This window comes from Dermacentor variabilis, chromosome 1 (assembly GCF_050947875.1).
Source record: "Dermacentor variabilis isolate Ectoservices chromosome 1, ASM5094787v1, whole genome shotgun sequence".
Lineage (NCBI taxonomy): Eukaryota > Metazoa > Arthropoda > Arachnida > Ixodida > Ixodidae > Dermacentor > Dermacentor variabilis.
The window spans coordinates 279571299-279590690 of NC_134568.1; the positions used below are offsets into that span (position 1 = coordinate 279571299).

General features: G+C 50.6%; 1 protein-coding gene across 1 annotated transcript in view; it reads left to right on the forward strand.

The window, feature by feature from the left end:
• LOC142565608 (uncharacterized) overlaps window positions 1-19392 on the forward strand; it is a 141978-nt gene that overhangs the window by 95967 nt on the left and 26619 nt on the right. The window contains exon 3 of the mRNA XM_075676274.1: window positions 18994-19267. Coding sequence (XP_075532389.1) covers window positions 18994-19267 — 274 coding nt within the window. The remainder of the gene's footprint in view (window positions 1-18993; window positions 19268-19392) is intronic.

Sequence of the window (19392 nt, forward strand, 5' to 3'; positions counted from 1 at the left end):
ACGCCTTTCACCGACGATGGCGTTCGCTCCACGGATGCGGCAGTTTCAGAGCCTGATCGTCCACTGTAAATCGAGAGAGACAGCATCGGTATATTAGCAGGCAGGTTCGGCTTATTGATTCGTGGGATTTAACGTTCCAAAGCAAGGCACCGGCTATACCCTCCGTGGTTGCTTAGTGGCTTTGCATGGCGTTTGCACTGTTAAGCCCGAGGGCGCCGGATCGAATCTCGGCCACCGCGGCCGGATTCCGAGGGCGGCGAAATGCAAAAACGCGCGTGTACGGTGCATTTTGTGCAAGTTAATTAACCTCAGATGATCAAATTTAATCCAGAATTACATAACCATATCGTGTTTTTGTCACGTAAAACTCGATATTTGGGAATAGAGTATACGTACCGAATTTCCCTCCGATAGCGTTGGCGTGTATTCCGCGTCCAAGAATCTTGCTTTAGTGCAATTAAAACATCCCGCTTTTCCTCGACAATATTGTTTGCTTTTGCCGGTGATTATTCCCATGCGTTCGACGCTTCTTCTTGGTGCTGCCTTCGCTCCTGCTTCCACCGCTATACGGAATGCAAATCAGCCCTCCGTGTAACAAGCACGAAAACGGTTGCTCTTCAGCTGCGGCCGATTAGAATGGGACCCACGTGGCCAATTCATCTGCCGTGTTGATTCGTTATCCTCCCCGTGCTGTCGAAGGCCCCGAATTAGGAGACAGGTGCTGGAGGGGGCGAGGACGCCGTTGTAGGTAAATATATGCGCGTTCATTCTAAAGAACAAGACCGATAAAAGAGACAAGAAAGCTGAAAGAAGGCACGGCAACTATGCCTGGAACGAGCGCATCAGCAGTGCGAACAAAGGTCCTCTCTTTCCTTGCTTTTCTCTCCCCCCCCCTTTTTTTTTTTTTTGTCTCACAGCGCATGCGCGAACGACTCGGCTGTGTTACGAAGTGGTTAGACCTTTAATTAGGGGACCTAACGCGTATACCAGGACATGCCAGTGGGGATCCGCGCTGCGGCTCTCAGGCGGGAATGATCGTGGTTATTAATAATTATCACCGCGAAGCGTCCGCTTGGTTTCCTGCCAGGTGTTCTCATCGTGCTCCCTGGGCGTTCGCGCGTGTCGGCGGCGCATATTAAGTCATTCGGCAGGGCTCTCCATCTACGCTTGCCCGCTCTGTACACGAGTCGCGTCTTTCGCCTTTTACTTCGCTCGTATTTTTACCACATACGTGGGCGACGAGCAGCTGATCAACTGAACCTCCTGGGAAACTTCGGGGCTACTAGCGCTTGTGTTACTCGCGAAACACACTGCGAACACGCTAGCTTTCCTTACATGGTAGAAAACATGGTCGTAAAACTTGATCAATGTAACTGCTCGCTACTACTCAGCATGCGTATCTGGTCGTCTCTTTCCTTCTTTTCTTTTTAACTGTAGATACGACTGGGAATATAAGTGAATATATTGAGCGGCATGCAATGAAGCATGCCGTACACTTCAGCGCTGTTAAGCTAAACGCCCATTGCATCACAGCAAATGCTATATGCACACTTTTTTTATTCACTTTTGTACAGACATTTTGCGATCTGGCTTCTGCGCGAGCCAGCACAGTGCATACTGTATGGACGATATACTGCGTACCGCCATGTGCTGAACAGCCGTAGAAAAAGATCACAGAGCTTATTCAACTTCCCACGCACGTCCACCGAACCGGACAATCTGATGGCACTTTTGTGCATATTCGGTTTAACCTGCAACCCAACGGCTTTGGAGCTCAATGCGGCGTGACGACATCGCAATGTCAGCAAAAGGAAATGGTCTCCATGAACAGTGTGGTCACGGAAGAGGTCTAAATAGGCGCTTTAGCGTGTACTGGAAGTAATATGCCTGTCTGCGAAGCTTCTTTTCCGATCCTTTCCGAGTGAGGCAAGCTGCCAAACAATTAGAGCGGTCCACCAATAGCGCAGTAACAACAATAATGGCATTGCCCGGTACCTCTCAAAGTTTGTTGACTTGTCTGTAAACCTGTCTGTTTTGTGTGCCACGTCCTGTAAGTATGCCCGCGCTGATAGCGCTCGCTAAAAGCAGAGCGCTTGATCACACCGTGTCGTCCGTGTTACCGGTCCTACAGCGATTCTGACCAGCCCACGGACTGCCCAGAAATCGCCGCCTTGCGAACACGTCGGCGGCGTGTGCAACTCGGCGACGCGCGCAATTACATGTGGTCATCGGCGCGCATTCGATCGCACCTCCTCCTCCCCTTTCTTCTTCTGGTCGCCAAGTTTTACGCGCTGCACTCTTCGTTCGGAGCTCCTCGCTGGGGCGTCGGAAAGGCGCATGACGTCAGCGCGCCGCCGTAAAGGCCCCCAGCCGACGACCAGTCGTGGCGGAAAAAGTCACCGCCCGGTGGGGACATTAAAAGTAGGACAGCGCGCGCGCACAGGCGTGTCCTGCCAAGGCTGCGTCAAACGTATCGCCATTGTCTCGCGGCTCCCGACCAGTTGACATCTGGGAAAGCTCGCGGCGCTGGCGTCTTTCTTGCAATTCTAATAGCGTCGACCGTCATCTGTGTCACTGCTAACCCGGATCGGTGGTTGTGTCGCGCGCACGCGCAGCGCTGGCGGCGGCGGGATGCTTGTCGGCGTGCGCGTCCTTGCGTTTTCGACACAATCAGGGACGATGGGTTCCGTGCGGCGCCCGCTCTCCGCCGTCGAGAAAGCGTCGCCGCGTGTACGGTGCACGCGCTGTGTTGTGCGTACGTGGTCCACTGCCTCGCTCGCTCACGACCGGCGCATTGCCCACCGTTTACAGCGCAGTATACAGATCGCGATGCGCCAGAAAGAAAAGAAAAAGGGCAATCACGCGCCGCTTTGTTTCTTTGCCTTCGCCTGTAGACGTGTCCCGAGTTCGCTGTACACGTACTAACGGCAGGGTCGCCTCTGATAGCGCTTTTCGAGCTCGTTTTCTCCACGGCTCTCTGCGCTTTGTAAACAAGCCAGTAGTAAAGCGATCAACACTGTAAGTCGCTATCAGATTAAACAGCGCAACGCACCTGGCACTGTAACAGTTGCGTAGGTGATACGTACGCTATTTGATGTCGGTGTTCGCGTTGTAGCGCATTGCTGCGGAGCTCGTTTCTCTTATCAGGACATAGGTTTTGTCATAAGAACGTAGATTTTAAAATTAAATAGAATGTTTAAACGTTTTAATGCATGAGGTCTGCGTCAGCTGCACCTCGCAACATATGATCGCAGCAATGCGATTGTGACGTGAATCAAGCAAACGCAAATAATTCTAGTGACCACGAGTCATCACTGCAGCACGCAGTTTGACGACAGTGCGTTTCGTTTAGTGCATCGTTATCGCTGCGTTGCCGCTGCACGCGTATACCGATTACAGTATTGCTGGCGCGAATGGACGTCGTTGCAGAGCTTATAATTTCCATTGTTGTCTACACATACAGAGAAGCCCCTTTTCGACTAACCGTTCAATTAGCTGGTTAATTGTCTGTATCCTCTCTCATCATATATATCTATTCGCCATCCCAAGCTTACGTCCGTTGCAGACAACAAGCCTTGTAAAGAGTGTGAATACTTGTCACGCTGATTGCAGAACCTGTAATATTTCTTTGAGAACTGTTCCAGAAAACCTGCGCGATCGCTCTGAGAACGCGAATATTAGGTAGAGAATTTAATGCACAGATGATAGGCGGTGCTTCACGACAAGAACTATTATTCTCGCGAGATGTTTCCTGATAAGAGGGTGATGTCGCGAGAGAGCATTTCTCGGCTGTGCATATGTCCTCTCTATAGGAAAACGGTTCAGAAATTGAACATGGCTCATTTCGTTGTGCATATGGCGGGGCACATCTCATCACTCATGCAGCAATGTAGCACAAGAAACAGCGTGCTCACAAACTCAAATAGAGGAAATGGGGGTATATCCAAGTATATAGGGCAAAAAGCACACTTATTCATGAAATACGATAACAATTGTGGGCCTACGCGGGCACGGCACAAACTACGTGTCAGCGGGCTAATTGTTCTAAAGAAGAAAAGGAGGTGCAGCCATCACAGTGCATCTGGTTATCCCATAAAAGCATTCAGTGCGCACGTGATCTTGTATTTGAGCTCAGCTGAAATACCCTACCTATTTAAAATTTTAAAAATAATAACAGCACATCGAGGCGTTATACTAATCTAAAATGTGTGACCAAGGGCGGTCCAGTTGCAATGGTTGTGATGAATAAAATCAAAATCAACCATTCCTCGTGACGCCTCATGCCAGGTCACTCAACCGTCGAACGGTTTATCGATGGACGGTCGCTTAGTGAATGTGAGTATCGAGAAATTAATCGCGATGCACTCCCGCATACCGGCTCCTCGTCGTGTACATCGGAAAGCGAACTGGGAGGCAGTGGCCGTTGTGAATCTACGTGCCACGTGAATCTACATGCAAGGGTGAGAATACGTACAGTTCAATTCAGCAATAAAGTTGCTCTTTCAAGTGACGATAGTGGGCTCCGCGCTGAAATGTCATCATGCTGAACAACGTTTAGGAAATGGACCATGAGTTCTGTATAGCTATTCGACGGCCTGTGTTATTGGAGATCTGCTAGAGTTCCAGAAGCGGCATCGACGGATCCTCACTAAACATCACTGGCACGCATTTCGTATATATATATATATATATATATATATATATATATATATATATATATATATATATATATATATATATATCAACAGGTTACATTTATTTGCACACTTCAGAAACTTCGTTTATGTGTTTTCAGCGGCGTATGCTTCGATTTGAAGGTGGGCAAAACAGTAAAGCTGCCAGGATACAAACATCGCTCGAACGGACGTCCTTGTTCGAGTTGCGCGTAGAGCACGCTTTTTGTTGTCCGTTTTCGGCCAGGAGGAACGGGAGAAAGCACAAAATGAGAAACCTTCAGTCATGCTTTCCGTCTCATGATTCGTTGTTGGCGCTATTTCATCCGCGTAAGCAGCCTATCTTTGCTTCATCCCTTTCTAACAGACCAATCAGCTGCGCCTATCTTGGTGGCGCGTTAAGACGTGGAAGTGAGCGCCATGACCGCGGATAACTGCGCTAGCCCCCTTGTCAACGTGCATTTAACTTTCCGATCGGTGTCCAAGCAGGGCGATAAATCGATCAAGCGGCCGACGCGCTCTCGCTATAGTAATTGCGCCACGAACTGCCCAGACATCGCGGAGTCGCTCTAAATGCCAGCCTACAGCTATGTCGGCTCCCTTTGTAAGCGCACTCGTACGTCGGAAGGATAAGGCATGACATCACGTCACCCTTGTCCGGTAATGAAGTGTATAGGGGTTGTGTGAGCAGTCCATACGTTTTGCTTCGAGAATGCGAGGTGTCACTCGACGTGGTGGCACTGACGCAAGATGCTGACTTCATGCACAGAACGCAAAGAAGGATCGAGTGAGCGCACAGCGAACCTATATACACCCTCTGCATGCATGCTTCATTAAGCCTAGAAACGACCGCGCTCGCCTGACGATATATAGACGTTACTTGCATGACGTGCCTGCTCCCCTGAAGTATTATACGGCCGGACGACTGCGAAGCTTCGCCTTGAAACCAACTTAAACGCGACGTAGTATAGAGACAGAAAAGCGAGGCGGTGCTCTCTATAGATATATGTATACTGGTAGTCGACGGAGGCAAGGCGCCAAAGACTTAACCGTCCAGTGAGCGAGGAGACTGCCATCGTAAATAGCCGTCGCGTTAGCGCAGAGTGTGCAAATGCATCGGCAAGTGAAAAGTCCGCGTATACAGTTTGAGAAGCGTCCGTGTCTTCGAACGGCGGAAAGGAGCTTTCGTGTGCTTGTGCGCATTTTCCCACTTTCTCTGTCTCGTGCCATTACGTCAGGGACACCGCGTAGCGATTCGAAATAGCCGAGGCGGTGACGCAGGCACTTCTCAGGATCTGAGTTGTGTGCGTACGTGCACAGACGTCGCGCGAATTTAGACGACACACGAGAAATCAAAGGCTTTCATGCGACTGCTACATTAGGACGACCCGCCTTTAATCTGGCTGCATCGCAATCAATTTATCGGCGCGGTAAATCACTCGTTTCATTAACCTCGACCACGCGAACGGGGCGGGTCGAGGCGGGGGTATGTATATGTATTCACGCCTTCGCTCGTGTATATAAATACATCTATACCGCTTCTGTGGCGATGGAAAATTCGCGCGCGGCGATGCCCGAGCCCCCATCATTCAATGGCACGGACAGGGCGACCAGTCTCCAGTGGCCGCGGAGCGATGATTTCTTCTTTTCTCCGTGGCTGCTTCACCGTTGAACCTAATTACAGATAGCCAAAACAACACGTCCCCATGAAAGCGCAGCCTCACGCAGCTGTTCGGGGGATACTGTGAGCTACGGGGGGGGGGGGGGGGGGGGGGCGGACGAGTCGCTTGACTCCGCCGCTCGCCCAAACGAGATGAGTGTGCTGATGCGTCGGGGCGCCTCCTTGACGCTTGTCGTGCGGTGAGAGAGAGAGAGAGCCAGTAAGCTCCGCACGACACACCTGTTGCCGGCCGCCGCAATGCGGTGGCGCTGACCACCAAGTCTTCGGCCGGCAGCGACCTCCGCTTTACAGCCCCTCCCCCCCCCCACCTCTTGTAGTACACAGAGCCGCGCAGCCCGTTTTTCCATGCCCTGCGCGTTCCCAGTTTCCTCTCCGTGGATTTGCGGTGCGTGCGTTTTACACGTCGCTTTCACGCACAAACAGGTGGCGGTGAAACGTACACATCGTCGTATAGTCGAGATAATCTCCCCTTATAATCTCGAGTCTCAACAGCACGGCGGTACGCGGAGCAGGATGTGGCGTTGGACAAGTTCACATGTGCACTTAATATGTTAAACCCACTTCTCAGGCTAGTTGGCCGGCGGCGTTATCATTCTGCCTCCGAGCTGAGCCCTCGATAGCCGACACCTGCGTGCGTTTTCAGGCTCCAGCAAACGTCAACCATGCAGGAACTTTGCCGTGAGGAAACGGTCACCGCTTATGAAGCTGCATTGCGTAACTGCGTGCCACTACTCTTCACTTGCTTCTTTGTGTCGCTATCTTTCTGCGAAATAATGCGCGTTCTTGAACGCTCATTTTTACTGTACAGGGAAGACGTTTGTGACGAATTCATTTTTCGTGCTGAATACCGCTCGGCGCCGAGGCTTTGATGCCGACGTTTGAGTGTCACGGCCGATGTTGACGCAGCGCCCATTCATTTGCATTCATTCGTTCGAGAGATCCATTTGCACACCCCAACGAAAAATATACAGGATTATGAAATACAAACGACTGAGACAGCGACTGCGTGTCACTCCATGTATGGGAGCGGAAGCTCCTGCTTGCGTTGGGAGATGCTATAGCCTCTCAAGAGCTGCAAGAATAGGCGGAACTGGGGGGCTCAATTTTTAAGCAACAACCTTATGAAGCCAACAGACAATGAAGCTATGGAAACCATAGGGGAAATTAACTGCTTTGTAGAATAAATTATGGATGAGGCTTATACTCGCGATGAGCTTCGTATTCTTGATAAAGGAAGAGGGGAAGGAAAGTTGAAGGAAAGGCCGCGGGGTGCCTGCGCCGTTCTTCTTCTTCTTCTTCTTTCTTTTTTTTTTTTTTTTTTTTGTTGAGGTGAAAATAAGTAGAGGGTCCTTGAGCGCCGTGTGTCCGCGATGGCTACTCCTGTTCACTTTGTTATTAAATAAGATAAGAAATAAGTACAAACAGGCGAGGAGTTGATATATGCGACTCTGAGGTCGTATATAGCCGACGGTCATTATTGTGAAATTGATAGCCGCTCTTCACATGACGGCGTTATCGAGGCCGCCCATGCTGGACGCGAGTGCAGCCTTTGGAAGGCCGGCACTTGGAAGCGTCACGTGCAGTGAAGGATCGTGTGAATATTCACCGCGTGGCGACCGCAGCACAGGAAGCGAGCGACAGAGCGAATCTCTGGCGCGAAACCGAGCCGTTAGCGCCGTTACTTCGCTTTTCGTTTTTCAATGTCGGTAATTATGGTCCACTCAACAGCGCGCACGTTTTTGTGACAACGTTGGCGGAAAGGCTGGGTGCAATCACTTCAAAAATACCAGGAGGAAGCTGCCTAGTGTGCGTGATACCGATTCCGCGAAACTTTTCTTTAGCGGTGGAAAGAGAAAAAGGACGCTGTGACAATTTTGAACCGTTCCTATGTTATAATGGGTGAACAGCTCCGCAGCTGCACTCCAATGCTGAGCGTCACATCCTCCGGAAGTGTTTAGTCTACAAATCGGAATGTTATTCTGAATCGGTGGTATTTTTATCTCAGCTCTTTGCTGCTGCCCTGCATTGTTACAGTTGCTGCTTTGGGTGCCACGCTGCTTCTCAGTAAATTTGATTGCCTTTTGGAATTGCCACAGTAAACTTTTTTTTTTTGTAAATCACAAAGGATAAATAAATACTAACAAAATATAGTATATCGCAGGAGACAACATGAAGCGAGCAATGCGCACTTCATGCTCCTATTGCCACTGATTGACCTAGAAATGTGACGGGAAATACTATATGGAGGACGAACGAAAAAAAAAAAGGGGGGGGGGGAGAAAGGAAGAAGAAAAAACGTTCGTGTACCGTGCGTTGGGTGGACATTAAAGAACCCCAGGTAGTAATAATGATGCCGGAGTCCTCCAATACGGTATCCCTTATAGCCCAATGTTCAGTTTTGGGACGTTAAGACGGTAATTTAATTAAGCCCTATATCTTTACTGATTCGTTACAGCGACGTACGCCGAAAGCAACATAGTAATTTTTGGCCTTAACGTATGTATGTGCATATTATTAAAATTTCTGGAGACATGCTGTGTGGCTTTCACTGAACTCGGATGACCAAAGAAGGAAACAAAGAAAGCAAGAATACTGTCTACAATGTAGGGAAAGGGATACGAGGGATGCAAGGCAAAAAAAAAAAGAACATCAACAACAATAGAAAGTTTGCCGGCGAGTTTCCGCAATATATCACACAGTCGCGCGTTTCAACGCTAACACCGGTGCTGCGTTATGTATGCGCTCGCTACAACAAGATGGCCTCAGTACACTCGCTTGCAAACTGTGCGTTGAGTGCTACGCCTGCGCAGCCGGTGCGTACCATTCCCACAAAGAAGGGGGGCCCCTGAATTTGGCTGCAGATACACACATAGCGTACATTGTACGTAGCGCCATGTCACGTGGTGTTAGCGAGCGCTCGCGTTCGTGCAAAGTTCGTTGATGGATCGCACAGCGACACCACGCACATGCATCTGGCATGCGGACGCCTCAGTGGGAGGAAACAGCTTCTGCAAAGCTCACGAAGCCTCCTCTATATATATACTCACAGTTGCGAATCCCACAGCGAGCCACATATGCACATAGAAGTGCTTGCAAAAGTACACGAAGCTGCTTTCACCACACTATTAAGTGATACGTGATCAAAATTTCCTGATACGTTCGTCGACCGTACATACTTTTTTCGCGTTTACGTGGAAACGAAAAAGAAACAAAAGAGAATGAGAAATAACAGTTTTCCTGTGCTTTCTTTCTTCCTTCCTTTCTTTCTTTAGGGCAGTGAGATATGCAATGCATGGCGCAGCCACTCTCATTAGCGCGGCTCCAACGGTCGGCAGAGTTGCAGAACGTAACCTGTTTTCGAAGGCTCCGGCGCTCGCAGCTGTTGTGCGTGCGGCGTCCGGCGAACGGGGTGCGGAAATGCCCAGATAGGGTCCCGGCAGAAATGGAAATAAACCACGCTCATTACGCTCCAGGGAACCGTCACTGTCTAATTCACACCCGCGAGCGTTTAACGCCCGTGTTACGCTCATATGTATTGGTTCAGTATTTCGGTTGAGCGTACAGGACCGCCAGAAGGCCGCCGTATATATACATCGTGTTCAGCGGGCCATTATTTTTTTACTTCCTTTTAACTCATCGACTCCCACCATCGTGATGTGCTATGAGAACGTGTGCGAATGATAAGGCTTTACGTCTGAAGACCACTACTGGACTTTAATAGCCGTAGTATACAGTGAAAGGCTATGGTTCGATTTTAACCGTCTGGTGTTGTTTCCCTTTATATTTTTTCATCTTCACCGTACTTGTAGAACACGTGCGTGCAGATCGCGTTGTCAGTTTATCTGAAACTTCAAACGGAAACCTTGCACGCATAGTGGAAAGATTACTGCCTAGTTTCAGCTTACTTGTTGTGGTGTAATGGGACAGGAAAGAGCGTAAGTCGCTCTTCCACATTTTCACATTGTTTTCGTAATTTATTAACTGATAACTTCTTTTTTTCTTTTTCTGAGGATTTTAAGCTGTTTCGCGTCGTATATCCCGCCGCAAGAAGTACGAACCAACTATAAGTTCAGCGACAAGAAGTGATATTTTAGCTTACTTGCATGTTTCCCTCGCGGAAAAGAAAAAAGACAAACAAACAAGAAAACAAATACACGCAGTGCTTCTGTGAAAAAAATGTAGAAATGTAAAAAATGTAGAAATGAAATAGCGACGTTACTAGCATGGAAATTTATAAGTAACTAACTGGACTCCCGTCCTCCCGCCTCCCTCCTACCACACACGAACACGCGCGCACGCGCAGAACACACGCGAACGTACAATAAATGTCCGCTGTCCGGTGAAAATAGAGAAAAAATTATGAGGGTAATGCTCGGCTCCGATATGTTTCTTTATACATATTCGCGACTCTTATTCTTAAGTCAGCCGCTTTCTATTTTATTTTCCATCAGCGTACTTTTTTTTCTGTTTCCTTCTCGTCCAGGCGCGATTTTTGCTTCGGGTAGACGTTTTCGTCGTGGCGTGTCTGTTTCTGTCAACGCAGGAGCCGCTTTGATGGATTGCCCGTCGTTGTGAGGAGCCCAAGAGCCACACGCACAGAAATAGGCGCTGTAGGCGCCGGGCTAAATCAGTTTCACCACGCTGAAAGGCGGTAAATAGCGGCTGGCTTCGCCTTGCTCGACCAACGCGACCGACGGTTGAGCTCCGGTTCGGGTTCAGACGACAAATTGGAAGCAGGCGCGCTTCCCACGCGCGCCTCCCCTTATTAGCTTTTCTTTTTTTTTTCACCGGGTGCGCAAGAACGGAATCTGCGTCAGCAAGAGTAGCTTGTTTCCTGCATGAAGCGCAGATGCTGCTGCCGTCGCTCGGTGTCTCTTTGTTGTTGTTTTGGAGATCCCTCAAGAATAGAGAAAAGAAAGAACCATGTATGTTAACCAGAAAATTGTCTTGTCGGCTACCCTGCGTTAGGGGATGGGAATAGAAAGTAGAGAGAGAGAGAGACGGTGAATAGAGATCCATTAAAACAGGTAAACAAATAAGGGGACGAACGAGGAAGAGCGCTGGATTGCTGGAGTGGAGAGCAAAAGAACAAATGTCGCCACTGGCTTCTTTCTTTTCAAAGGATCGAGGCTCCTGCCGGCGGTGTTCCTTGTGGTCTTCTTGCTCTGAAACGGGGTTGCCGCCGAGTGCGGGGGGCACCCCGTGGTCGGCCCGCGCGCCGGCGCTTGCGCAGTCGGCGTCGTTGTTGCCGGTTATTAGCCGCTTCCGCGCGTGCTCTCCTCCGCTGCGCCCTAGCGTCCCGGCGTCGGCACACAGAGCTCCGAGAGAGGAGAGCGCGCCACAATGGCCGCCTGCCGCCGAGCGGGCCATATGCCCCGAGAGCACCCCACCTCGGGTGAGGAGGGGGTGAGCGTGCTTCATCAGTGCTCCCACTGGCGCGCTTGTCCCGCGTGCGCGACAAAGGGCCTGGAGGCACCCAACAAAGAGCTGCGGGGAGGTGTGAACGTCCACAATGTCAACCAGCGCGCCCCGAAGGGCAGCACTCTTGCCTCAAAAACGGTGTCGGTTCATTAAGCGGCTATTGTGGCGTCCGTTGCGGTCTGGAATGCCCTGGATGGGGCGGAGGGCGGGCCACAATCCCTCTCGCTCTCCGCGCGGTAACAGTTGACGATTGCATTCACGCCCTGTTGAACAGTATAAACGTTTGCAAATGAGAAATGGCAAGCTGCGAGTCGCCGTGATGTTCCTGTTGACTTGAGAAAGAGAGAGCATCGGTTTGTCTGGTAACCTGCGTGTAATACGATCTCGGTGGCGGTCGTCTGCGGCGGCACCCGTGACTTTTGTGAGCGCGAAAAAAAAAATAAGAAAGAAAAAAGAAACGCGCGCTGATTTATACCGGACCGCGGCGTCAACTGGCCACTGCGTGCGCGCGGGCCGCCGAGCACAAAGGGAGGCCGCGGCGAAAGCGACCCGCCTGGGCCAAACGGAAACGAAACTGATCCGTCGACGACCCGGAGCCGCTCGCACGGGCGGCCGACTATCACGCACCGCCCCTGGGCGGAGGACGCACAATGGGGCCGCGCCGAGTTGCCCGGCGAGCGCGCACGACTTCGCGACACGGGCCGCAGAGCGACCCGGGAGCACATCGCGCGCGCCCTGGACGCCCGCACCATATGTTGCGCCGAGAGTTGTACGCGGCGCTTGTGAAGTTCGAGACGAACGGACTGTGCCGGGTGACTGTGGGAAAACAGCCCTCGCGTGCAGCTGCATGTCGACACTTCGCGAACGACTTTGCGCAAGTTGGTCTCTGTCGACTTGCGCGATGACAGCTAACGAGATGCCCCTCACCTTCCAGCCGACAGTAATTGATCTGACCGCGCTCTTGAGTCGCGATGCGTCCGCTCGCACACCAGTGATTCGAGTTGTCCCGCTAGAGGAGCGACTGCTTCTCTAGGCAAGGACTGTGAACGCATTTACACGCAAACGCTTGTCATTTTGAGTACGAACGCATTTGAAAAAATATGCCTTGTGGGAGGACGCAGTTAAAGTTCTTCTTTTTGGTTGTACATTGCTGCATATGCAGGTGTCATCTCTTTGAAAATTGAAGATATTGGCAAGCTGTAAGCATGCATATGACAGGTGCTAATATTGCTGGAAACTTCTGAGGACAGCACAATACATAAGACGCGTATGCGAACCGAGGGGGCTCTGTTTTAGTGGAGCCAGCTCCATATTAAGGTAGCGGGCACTTAGGCAGATGAAAGCAAAAGCAAAATGAAGCTATTCCTTTTTTATTGGAATTAAACGGTCTTTTTTTCGCCCAGGATTATTCTGTTACATGTTCTTCCTCATGTCCGTCAAAAGAAGAAATGAAAAAGAGACAGCATGACTTAAGTGGAGTCCGAACCCACATTCTCTGCGTGACGCGTGTGGTGCCTTACCAAAGACAGACAGATAGAGAGAGGGGGAGAGAGAGAGAAAGGGACATCCACTGAAGCGTAGGTGCTGCGTGGAACGCCATTGTATGAGCAGGTGATTGTCGTATGCGCCCTCATACATTGGCCAGTATTAAGTTAATAATGTTACCTTATTTAATTGACCAATTAGAGTAGGGAATTCTCAAATCAACCGGGGCACAAGTTTCAATGGTGGTATCGGAGCCGGCTCGGCGTATCTTCATTTACTAGGATTCACGGCTAGCGCTGATTTAAGGAGATTAATTCGTCCCCGAAACATGCAGCAGAATGCATTCGTGTATGCCTTTCCGAAGTACACGAGGAATTCTTATGCAAGTTTAGTGACCAGTGGAACGGCAGATGTTCAGAAACAACATTTTCTAAAGACGCGCTGAACCTGCCCCCATCGGCGTTGTGTAATTAAATTACCTCTCTTGCGACGTACATGCGAACGTGGCTGTATTGCGCAGCATCTGTCTGCGCTCGGTTATTATGTCTCCGTCGTAGCCTCCGCTATACACACTCGGGGAGAGGAATCGCCGTATACCGGCGCGTTTCGTAACAGCTGGCATAGGGTACTCGAGGCTTCGCCAGAATCGGCCGAAACACGCATCCCCATAGAGGTGCCGAGTAGGAGCGTATTGTTTACGCAACCAACCTGATAACAAGGGCTGCGCTGCTGCGCGCGCACGACTCGCTGTTCGCGTCAACGCCGCCAAGTGGAACGCGCCATTTTTGTTTTTCTTCTTTAACGCGCCTCCTCGAGGCCCCCTGGCGGCGACGCCTGCGCAGGATGCGCCTATTTGTCGGTCGGCGGAACATGTGCACGGGGACCTGCATGTCGAAACCGTCGTCGATAGCGATCGTGGCCTTTCGCGAGCGCGCGCCCTTCGTTAATGTAAATGCGCTCGCGGCTCCCGGGAAGCCGCAATCTCTTTCTGTCATCGCGAAGCCAATGACAATCCGACCATATCTCCTAACAGGTAACCCCCCCCCCCCCCCCACCCGGACGCCTCGAAGGCGTGAGAAAACTCGTGACGGTGCGATTTTTTTTAAAGCTCTTTCTCCGGCCGATCATTGTGTGCCGCTGCTATATGCTGGCGACAGGCGGACGGGACACCCGTCTTTGGGCCGTTTCGCGTGTAGCCTTCGTCGTCGGTGAGAAGGCAACTCCCTTTCTCAGATTCAAATTGTGGAGCACGTTGGAGAGGGTGACGGAGTTGAGAGCAGGCACACGCCCACGGCTAAGTGTGGGACCACTCTTCTCCTCGACTTACGCTGAAAGAGGAGCGCCTACTCCCTCTGTACCTACGGGAGAATAATAATAATAATAATAATAATAAACTTGAAATCCTCTTTCAATCGGGGATACGCGTGTACAGGATAACATATTAGAGAGTCATTTCATCGCTGCCATTTAGCCAACAGAAACAGGTCCGGCGAACAAAAAAAGAAGGGTAAACATAACGGGAGTGAAATGCGACTGAAGTGCGGTTCTCACGTGTGCACTGCGATCTATAGCGCACAAATCAATTCATATAATAATTCCTGTTTTTCTTGCCCAACTCTCGGTTCGGTGTAGGGACATCGCGGAACCTGTGCGCGCCACATCTTCGATATCTTTATATTAACATCCAACATGCCACCACGAGTGTATGGGTACAAATACGAAAGCACTCACTACCCGCAGTCGTTGCTTAACAAGGGTCCAGGCTATACGCAGCCAGTAACTAGCGACGATTGGAAAACCTCACAAAGCTTGGGTACAGTGTGCGAGGATGAAAAATTCCATTGCAACGCTCTACCGTCGGCAAATGGATCAGAACTGGTTGTTGACCAGGCAGCCTTTCGAGCGAAGTCGTTACGACCGATTCAACAATGGCGCGGAAGACACTGAAAGATGATGTCGTGCCCTTCTTCCTGAGCATGACGGTTCATTTGCATTATTTCGGGTACACACTGCTGATGTGTTCCTTGACGTAAAGCAGATTGGAAGCTCTGAAGAGCTGCGTTCGAGTCGCAAAGCGCGACCCATTTTCGTCCTGCCTCATCGGTAACTTAGTTCGCAGCGGCAGGAAAGCTGCATGTTCTTGTCGTCGTGAATGGGACTCGGCTCTCGTCTGTGGTGCTCGTACTCTCTGTGCTATGCGATGCGTTGTGGCGTGCCTTCCTATTCTCTTTAATTTTTTTCCCTCTGCTCTTCAAGCGTGTGGGCCTGGTGTCATTTTCAGGAGACATTTGCAAGCCTGCTTCTCTTTCAGGCTGTGTATGCGTGAGTGGTGTTAATATATATTTACAACAACAACAACAACAACAATAATAATAATAATAATAATAATAATAATAATAATAATAATAATAATAATAATAATAGTAATAATAATAATAATAATCATATATATGACAATTCGAATTTTAGTGGGACACGTTTGGATAGTATGACAACAGAAGCGAAATTTTACTCTGTAACTATGATTATCTTTGGTCCCCTTCTTACGCGCTCAAGTTGCGCGCAAACCTTGTTTTGGTCCGAGGCTTGTCCTTCACGGCCGCGTTATGCACGAGAAGCCAATAGTTGCGCAGGGTTCCGCCTTTGCCGATTTTTGCGGGATGTAGAAATGGCAAAACGACATTTCTATCCTGTGTAACTTCTACAAGTCCATCAGTGCAGCGCGAACGCGACTAAAAGGAGCGCAACTGAAGAGCGGTCTTGCGGTGGCTTCGCCTCCTGCGTTGAACGCAACACCGAAACGGACGGACGCGCACTGGAGAGCGGAGCACCGTTTTTCCGCAGCGCGGGCTAAAAAAAATCCCCCTGCGGGAGGGGAGAGAAGCCGGGGTTAATATACATGTGTATTATGGGGAAGCTATGCGAAAAAGCGCACAGAAAATGTAAGCTCTCTGCGGATCTTGGGGATCGAGTTCTAAAAGAGGGAGCCGCCTGCCGGCCCTGCTGTCTGAAGACCACCCCGGAGAACGCACGCCCGACGCTAACGCTCACCGCGCGCGGGAAATAAAATACGCCTGAGTACGCGAGCGGCAAGAGGCACGATAAAGAACGCGCGCTACGCCGCGGGAGCGCTGCGGAAAGCGATACCCGATGGGTCTCGCCTTCTTCTTCTTCTTCTTCCTACGTTCCATGCAGGGATTTCTGCCGAAGCATTGCTCCCCCTTCAAATACCATCGTAGGGCGTGTCACAATATTGGACACGTATGCGTCTTCGCTTAAGTTAGGACGATAGCTCGTTTTGTTACCCTGTGACAATACACAGCCAGGCGGCAATTTCATATGCGTAGGACGCGCACACACACTTGCAGGCAGGCGCATGTGCTCGTACACTGCGAGGGAGAGGGCGGTGTCGGCACATACCACTTTGACGCGGCGAGGAGCGAGTGTGTTTCGCTTGCGGATAGCATTTGGCAGAGCACGAGTCGTGCAAAGCAGCCGACGGGAAGCAGCGCACGTTTGCAGCGAGGTGCGAACAGACCCCCGGCGGACGCGTCCGGCCGCCCTTCGAGTCGAAGTTGGGGTGGGGGGGAGCGGAGGTCAGCACGGAGGCCTCATGCGAGCGAGTCCCTTGTCAGGGCGCTGTCAGGTGTCACCATCGCCATGTCGGGGAGGTGGCCGTCGCGCCCGAAGACGGCGCACACCGTCGGTCCTCTCCTTGGGACCGCAAGCGGCCGATAAGCATCGACCGGCGATGCGCGATGGAGCTCTGAGTCAGCAGTTTATCTGGCATCTCGCATTCTCAGGTGTAGGGCGCGCGCGCACGACAGCTCCAGCTTGGCCTCGGAGAGAGAGGAGGGGGCATTCCCGGGACCAGTTCGCTGGGCCGCCCGTGGGAGCAGACAGCATTCCTCGCGGACAGATCCTCCGTTCGAAGCGTTGCCGATTGCGTCACGCTGCGCGTGCGTTCTTGTAACGACCCTCTTCAAATGTTCGAGGCGGCGCGATCGATAACGCTGGTCTCAATTCGGTCGCGTTGGAGCAGACGCGCGCTCCTCCCGGCCTTTCACAGATGGGCGCACGCGAGGCAGCTTTGTGTCCACTTTTCCATGTCGGCACTGGACCCCCCGACTGCGCTTGCCACAAACTTTAGGGCGAGCCGCCCCCTTGTGATGGCACTCTGTATGGTGGTTCAGACCGAAGCTTCGATCTCTTCGGCGGTCGCAAACAAACAAAATAAATCGAAAGCGCAGCGTCGTATTCACTCTCTTAATCACTTTTAGCGCCGTCCGTTATGCCCGAATGGGGCTGCGTTTATTTGGTTGTGTCGAGATGACACACGTCAGCTGCTACATCCCTGACCTCTCTGCAGAGGCACAAACGCTCTTCGCCGTCCGTGATAAGCTCAATAAGCCTTTCGTGATCAACAGAGGCTGTTGGTCCCGATACAAGCATACACCCACTCTGGCTGTCTTCTGATGCTTCTTCGACTAATAAGACGCGATTTGGCTTAATAAAGGTAGCGGAACGGTCTGGCATATTGCGACGACGTTGCGCGCATCCTCACATGTGTACCTGCATCACCACAAATTTCGTCACTTGACGATCTGCTTCGCGAACGGTTTTTAGCAAAATAGCGGAGGAGTTATAATCATATCACGTGGGCGGTCGCGGACCCCTTCGAACCGGTCGTCTGCTGCTCCATTGTACCAATTAATAAAGAGGGATCAAAGGCTTAATTTTTTATTTTATTTTATTTGCAAATACCTCACAGGCTCTATGTAGGAGTATTATGTGAGGGGGACTAGACAATAATTTTTAACAAGAACACGAAAACAAACAAAAGAAATTCAAGAACCAGGTATTGTACAATGCTAAAATGTAGTAGATCTGGTGTAACATTGTAATAATAAAATACTTAGTAGGTTTTATACAAAATCGAGTGGGCTTACGTGATATCCCTATAAAATCTATAAACATGATTTTGAGTCATCACATGGTCAAATAGTCATAGATGGTTAGTATTTTATTTCTAAATCCCACATGATCATGAACCCACGTTGATGTGACGACATCATCAGGGAGGTCATTCCATTGCGTAATTGCACGTGGAAGCGTAGGTTTGCTAAATAGGTTTGTTTAATTAAGAAAAGGAAAAAAAAAAGTTGAGAGAAATTGAGATGCTGGTATATCGGACGGAAGGCTTGATAATGGCTTATATTCGTTCACAGCTTACGCCTACAAGGTCGAAACATGACAACAAGGAACGACTTTATTGAATTAGCGCTATGTTTTGCAACCGTTTATTAATATTTTGCGCTCGTTCCTAACGGTTGTAAGCATTAGCACAGCCATGTCGTCATTAACTGCACCGTTTCGTCAGAATCACTTCTAACTTGCCAGATGTCCGAACTAATCGATAACGCGAACACGTGCATTTTTGTATTCTGCAGCGCATGCAGTGTACAGCTGCTGTCGCGAGTTATCGAAACAAGGAAGCTGCACACAATTGTTCAGCTTCCTTGCATAGTTTCCCCATCCATGCGAAGCTTGGATGGAAGGTCTGCGTATACACGTATATCAGCTCACCTTTCAGTTCTAAGCGGCATGCCCTAAGCAACGATAAAATCACGCTTTAAGTGCGTTACGCATTAAGAAACTGGTCACCAGTATGTCTAAGTTGATCGTGTTCGAGCCCCGGACGATATAAAACGCGCACGTTGTCCAATGCCGCAGGAGGATGTTCCCTACCGTACGAGTTTCCTTCTCCGGAGTGCAGCCCGACGCTCGGTACATTGTGCTCCTGGACATCGTTCCTGTGGACAACAAGCGGTACCGGTACGCGTACCACCGGTCTTCGTGGCTGGTGGCCGGCAAGGCGGACCCTCCGTCGCCGGCGCGCCTCTACGCGCACCCGGACTGTCCCTTCACGGGGGACCAGCTGCGCAAGCAGGTCGTCTCCTTCGAGAAGGTCAAGCTCACCAACAACGAGATGGACAAGCAGGGACACGTGAGTCGGCCTGCTTTCTTTCTTTCGCTGGAGCAATGGTTGCTCAATGTCATGCGGGATATAAACGCGATGAAGGGCATGCGCGCACGCTTCCGCTACAGCCTTCCTCCTGTAGCCCCCCTGCC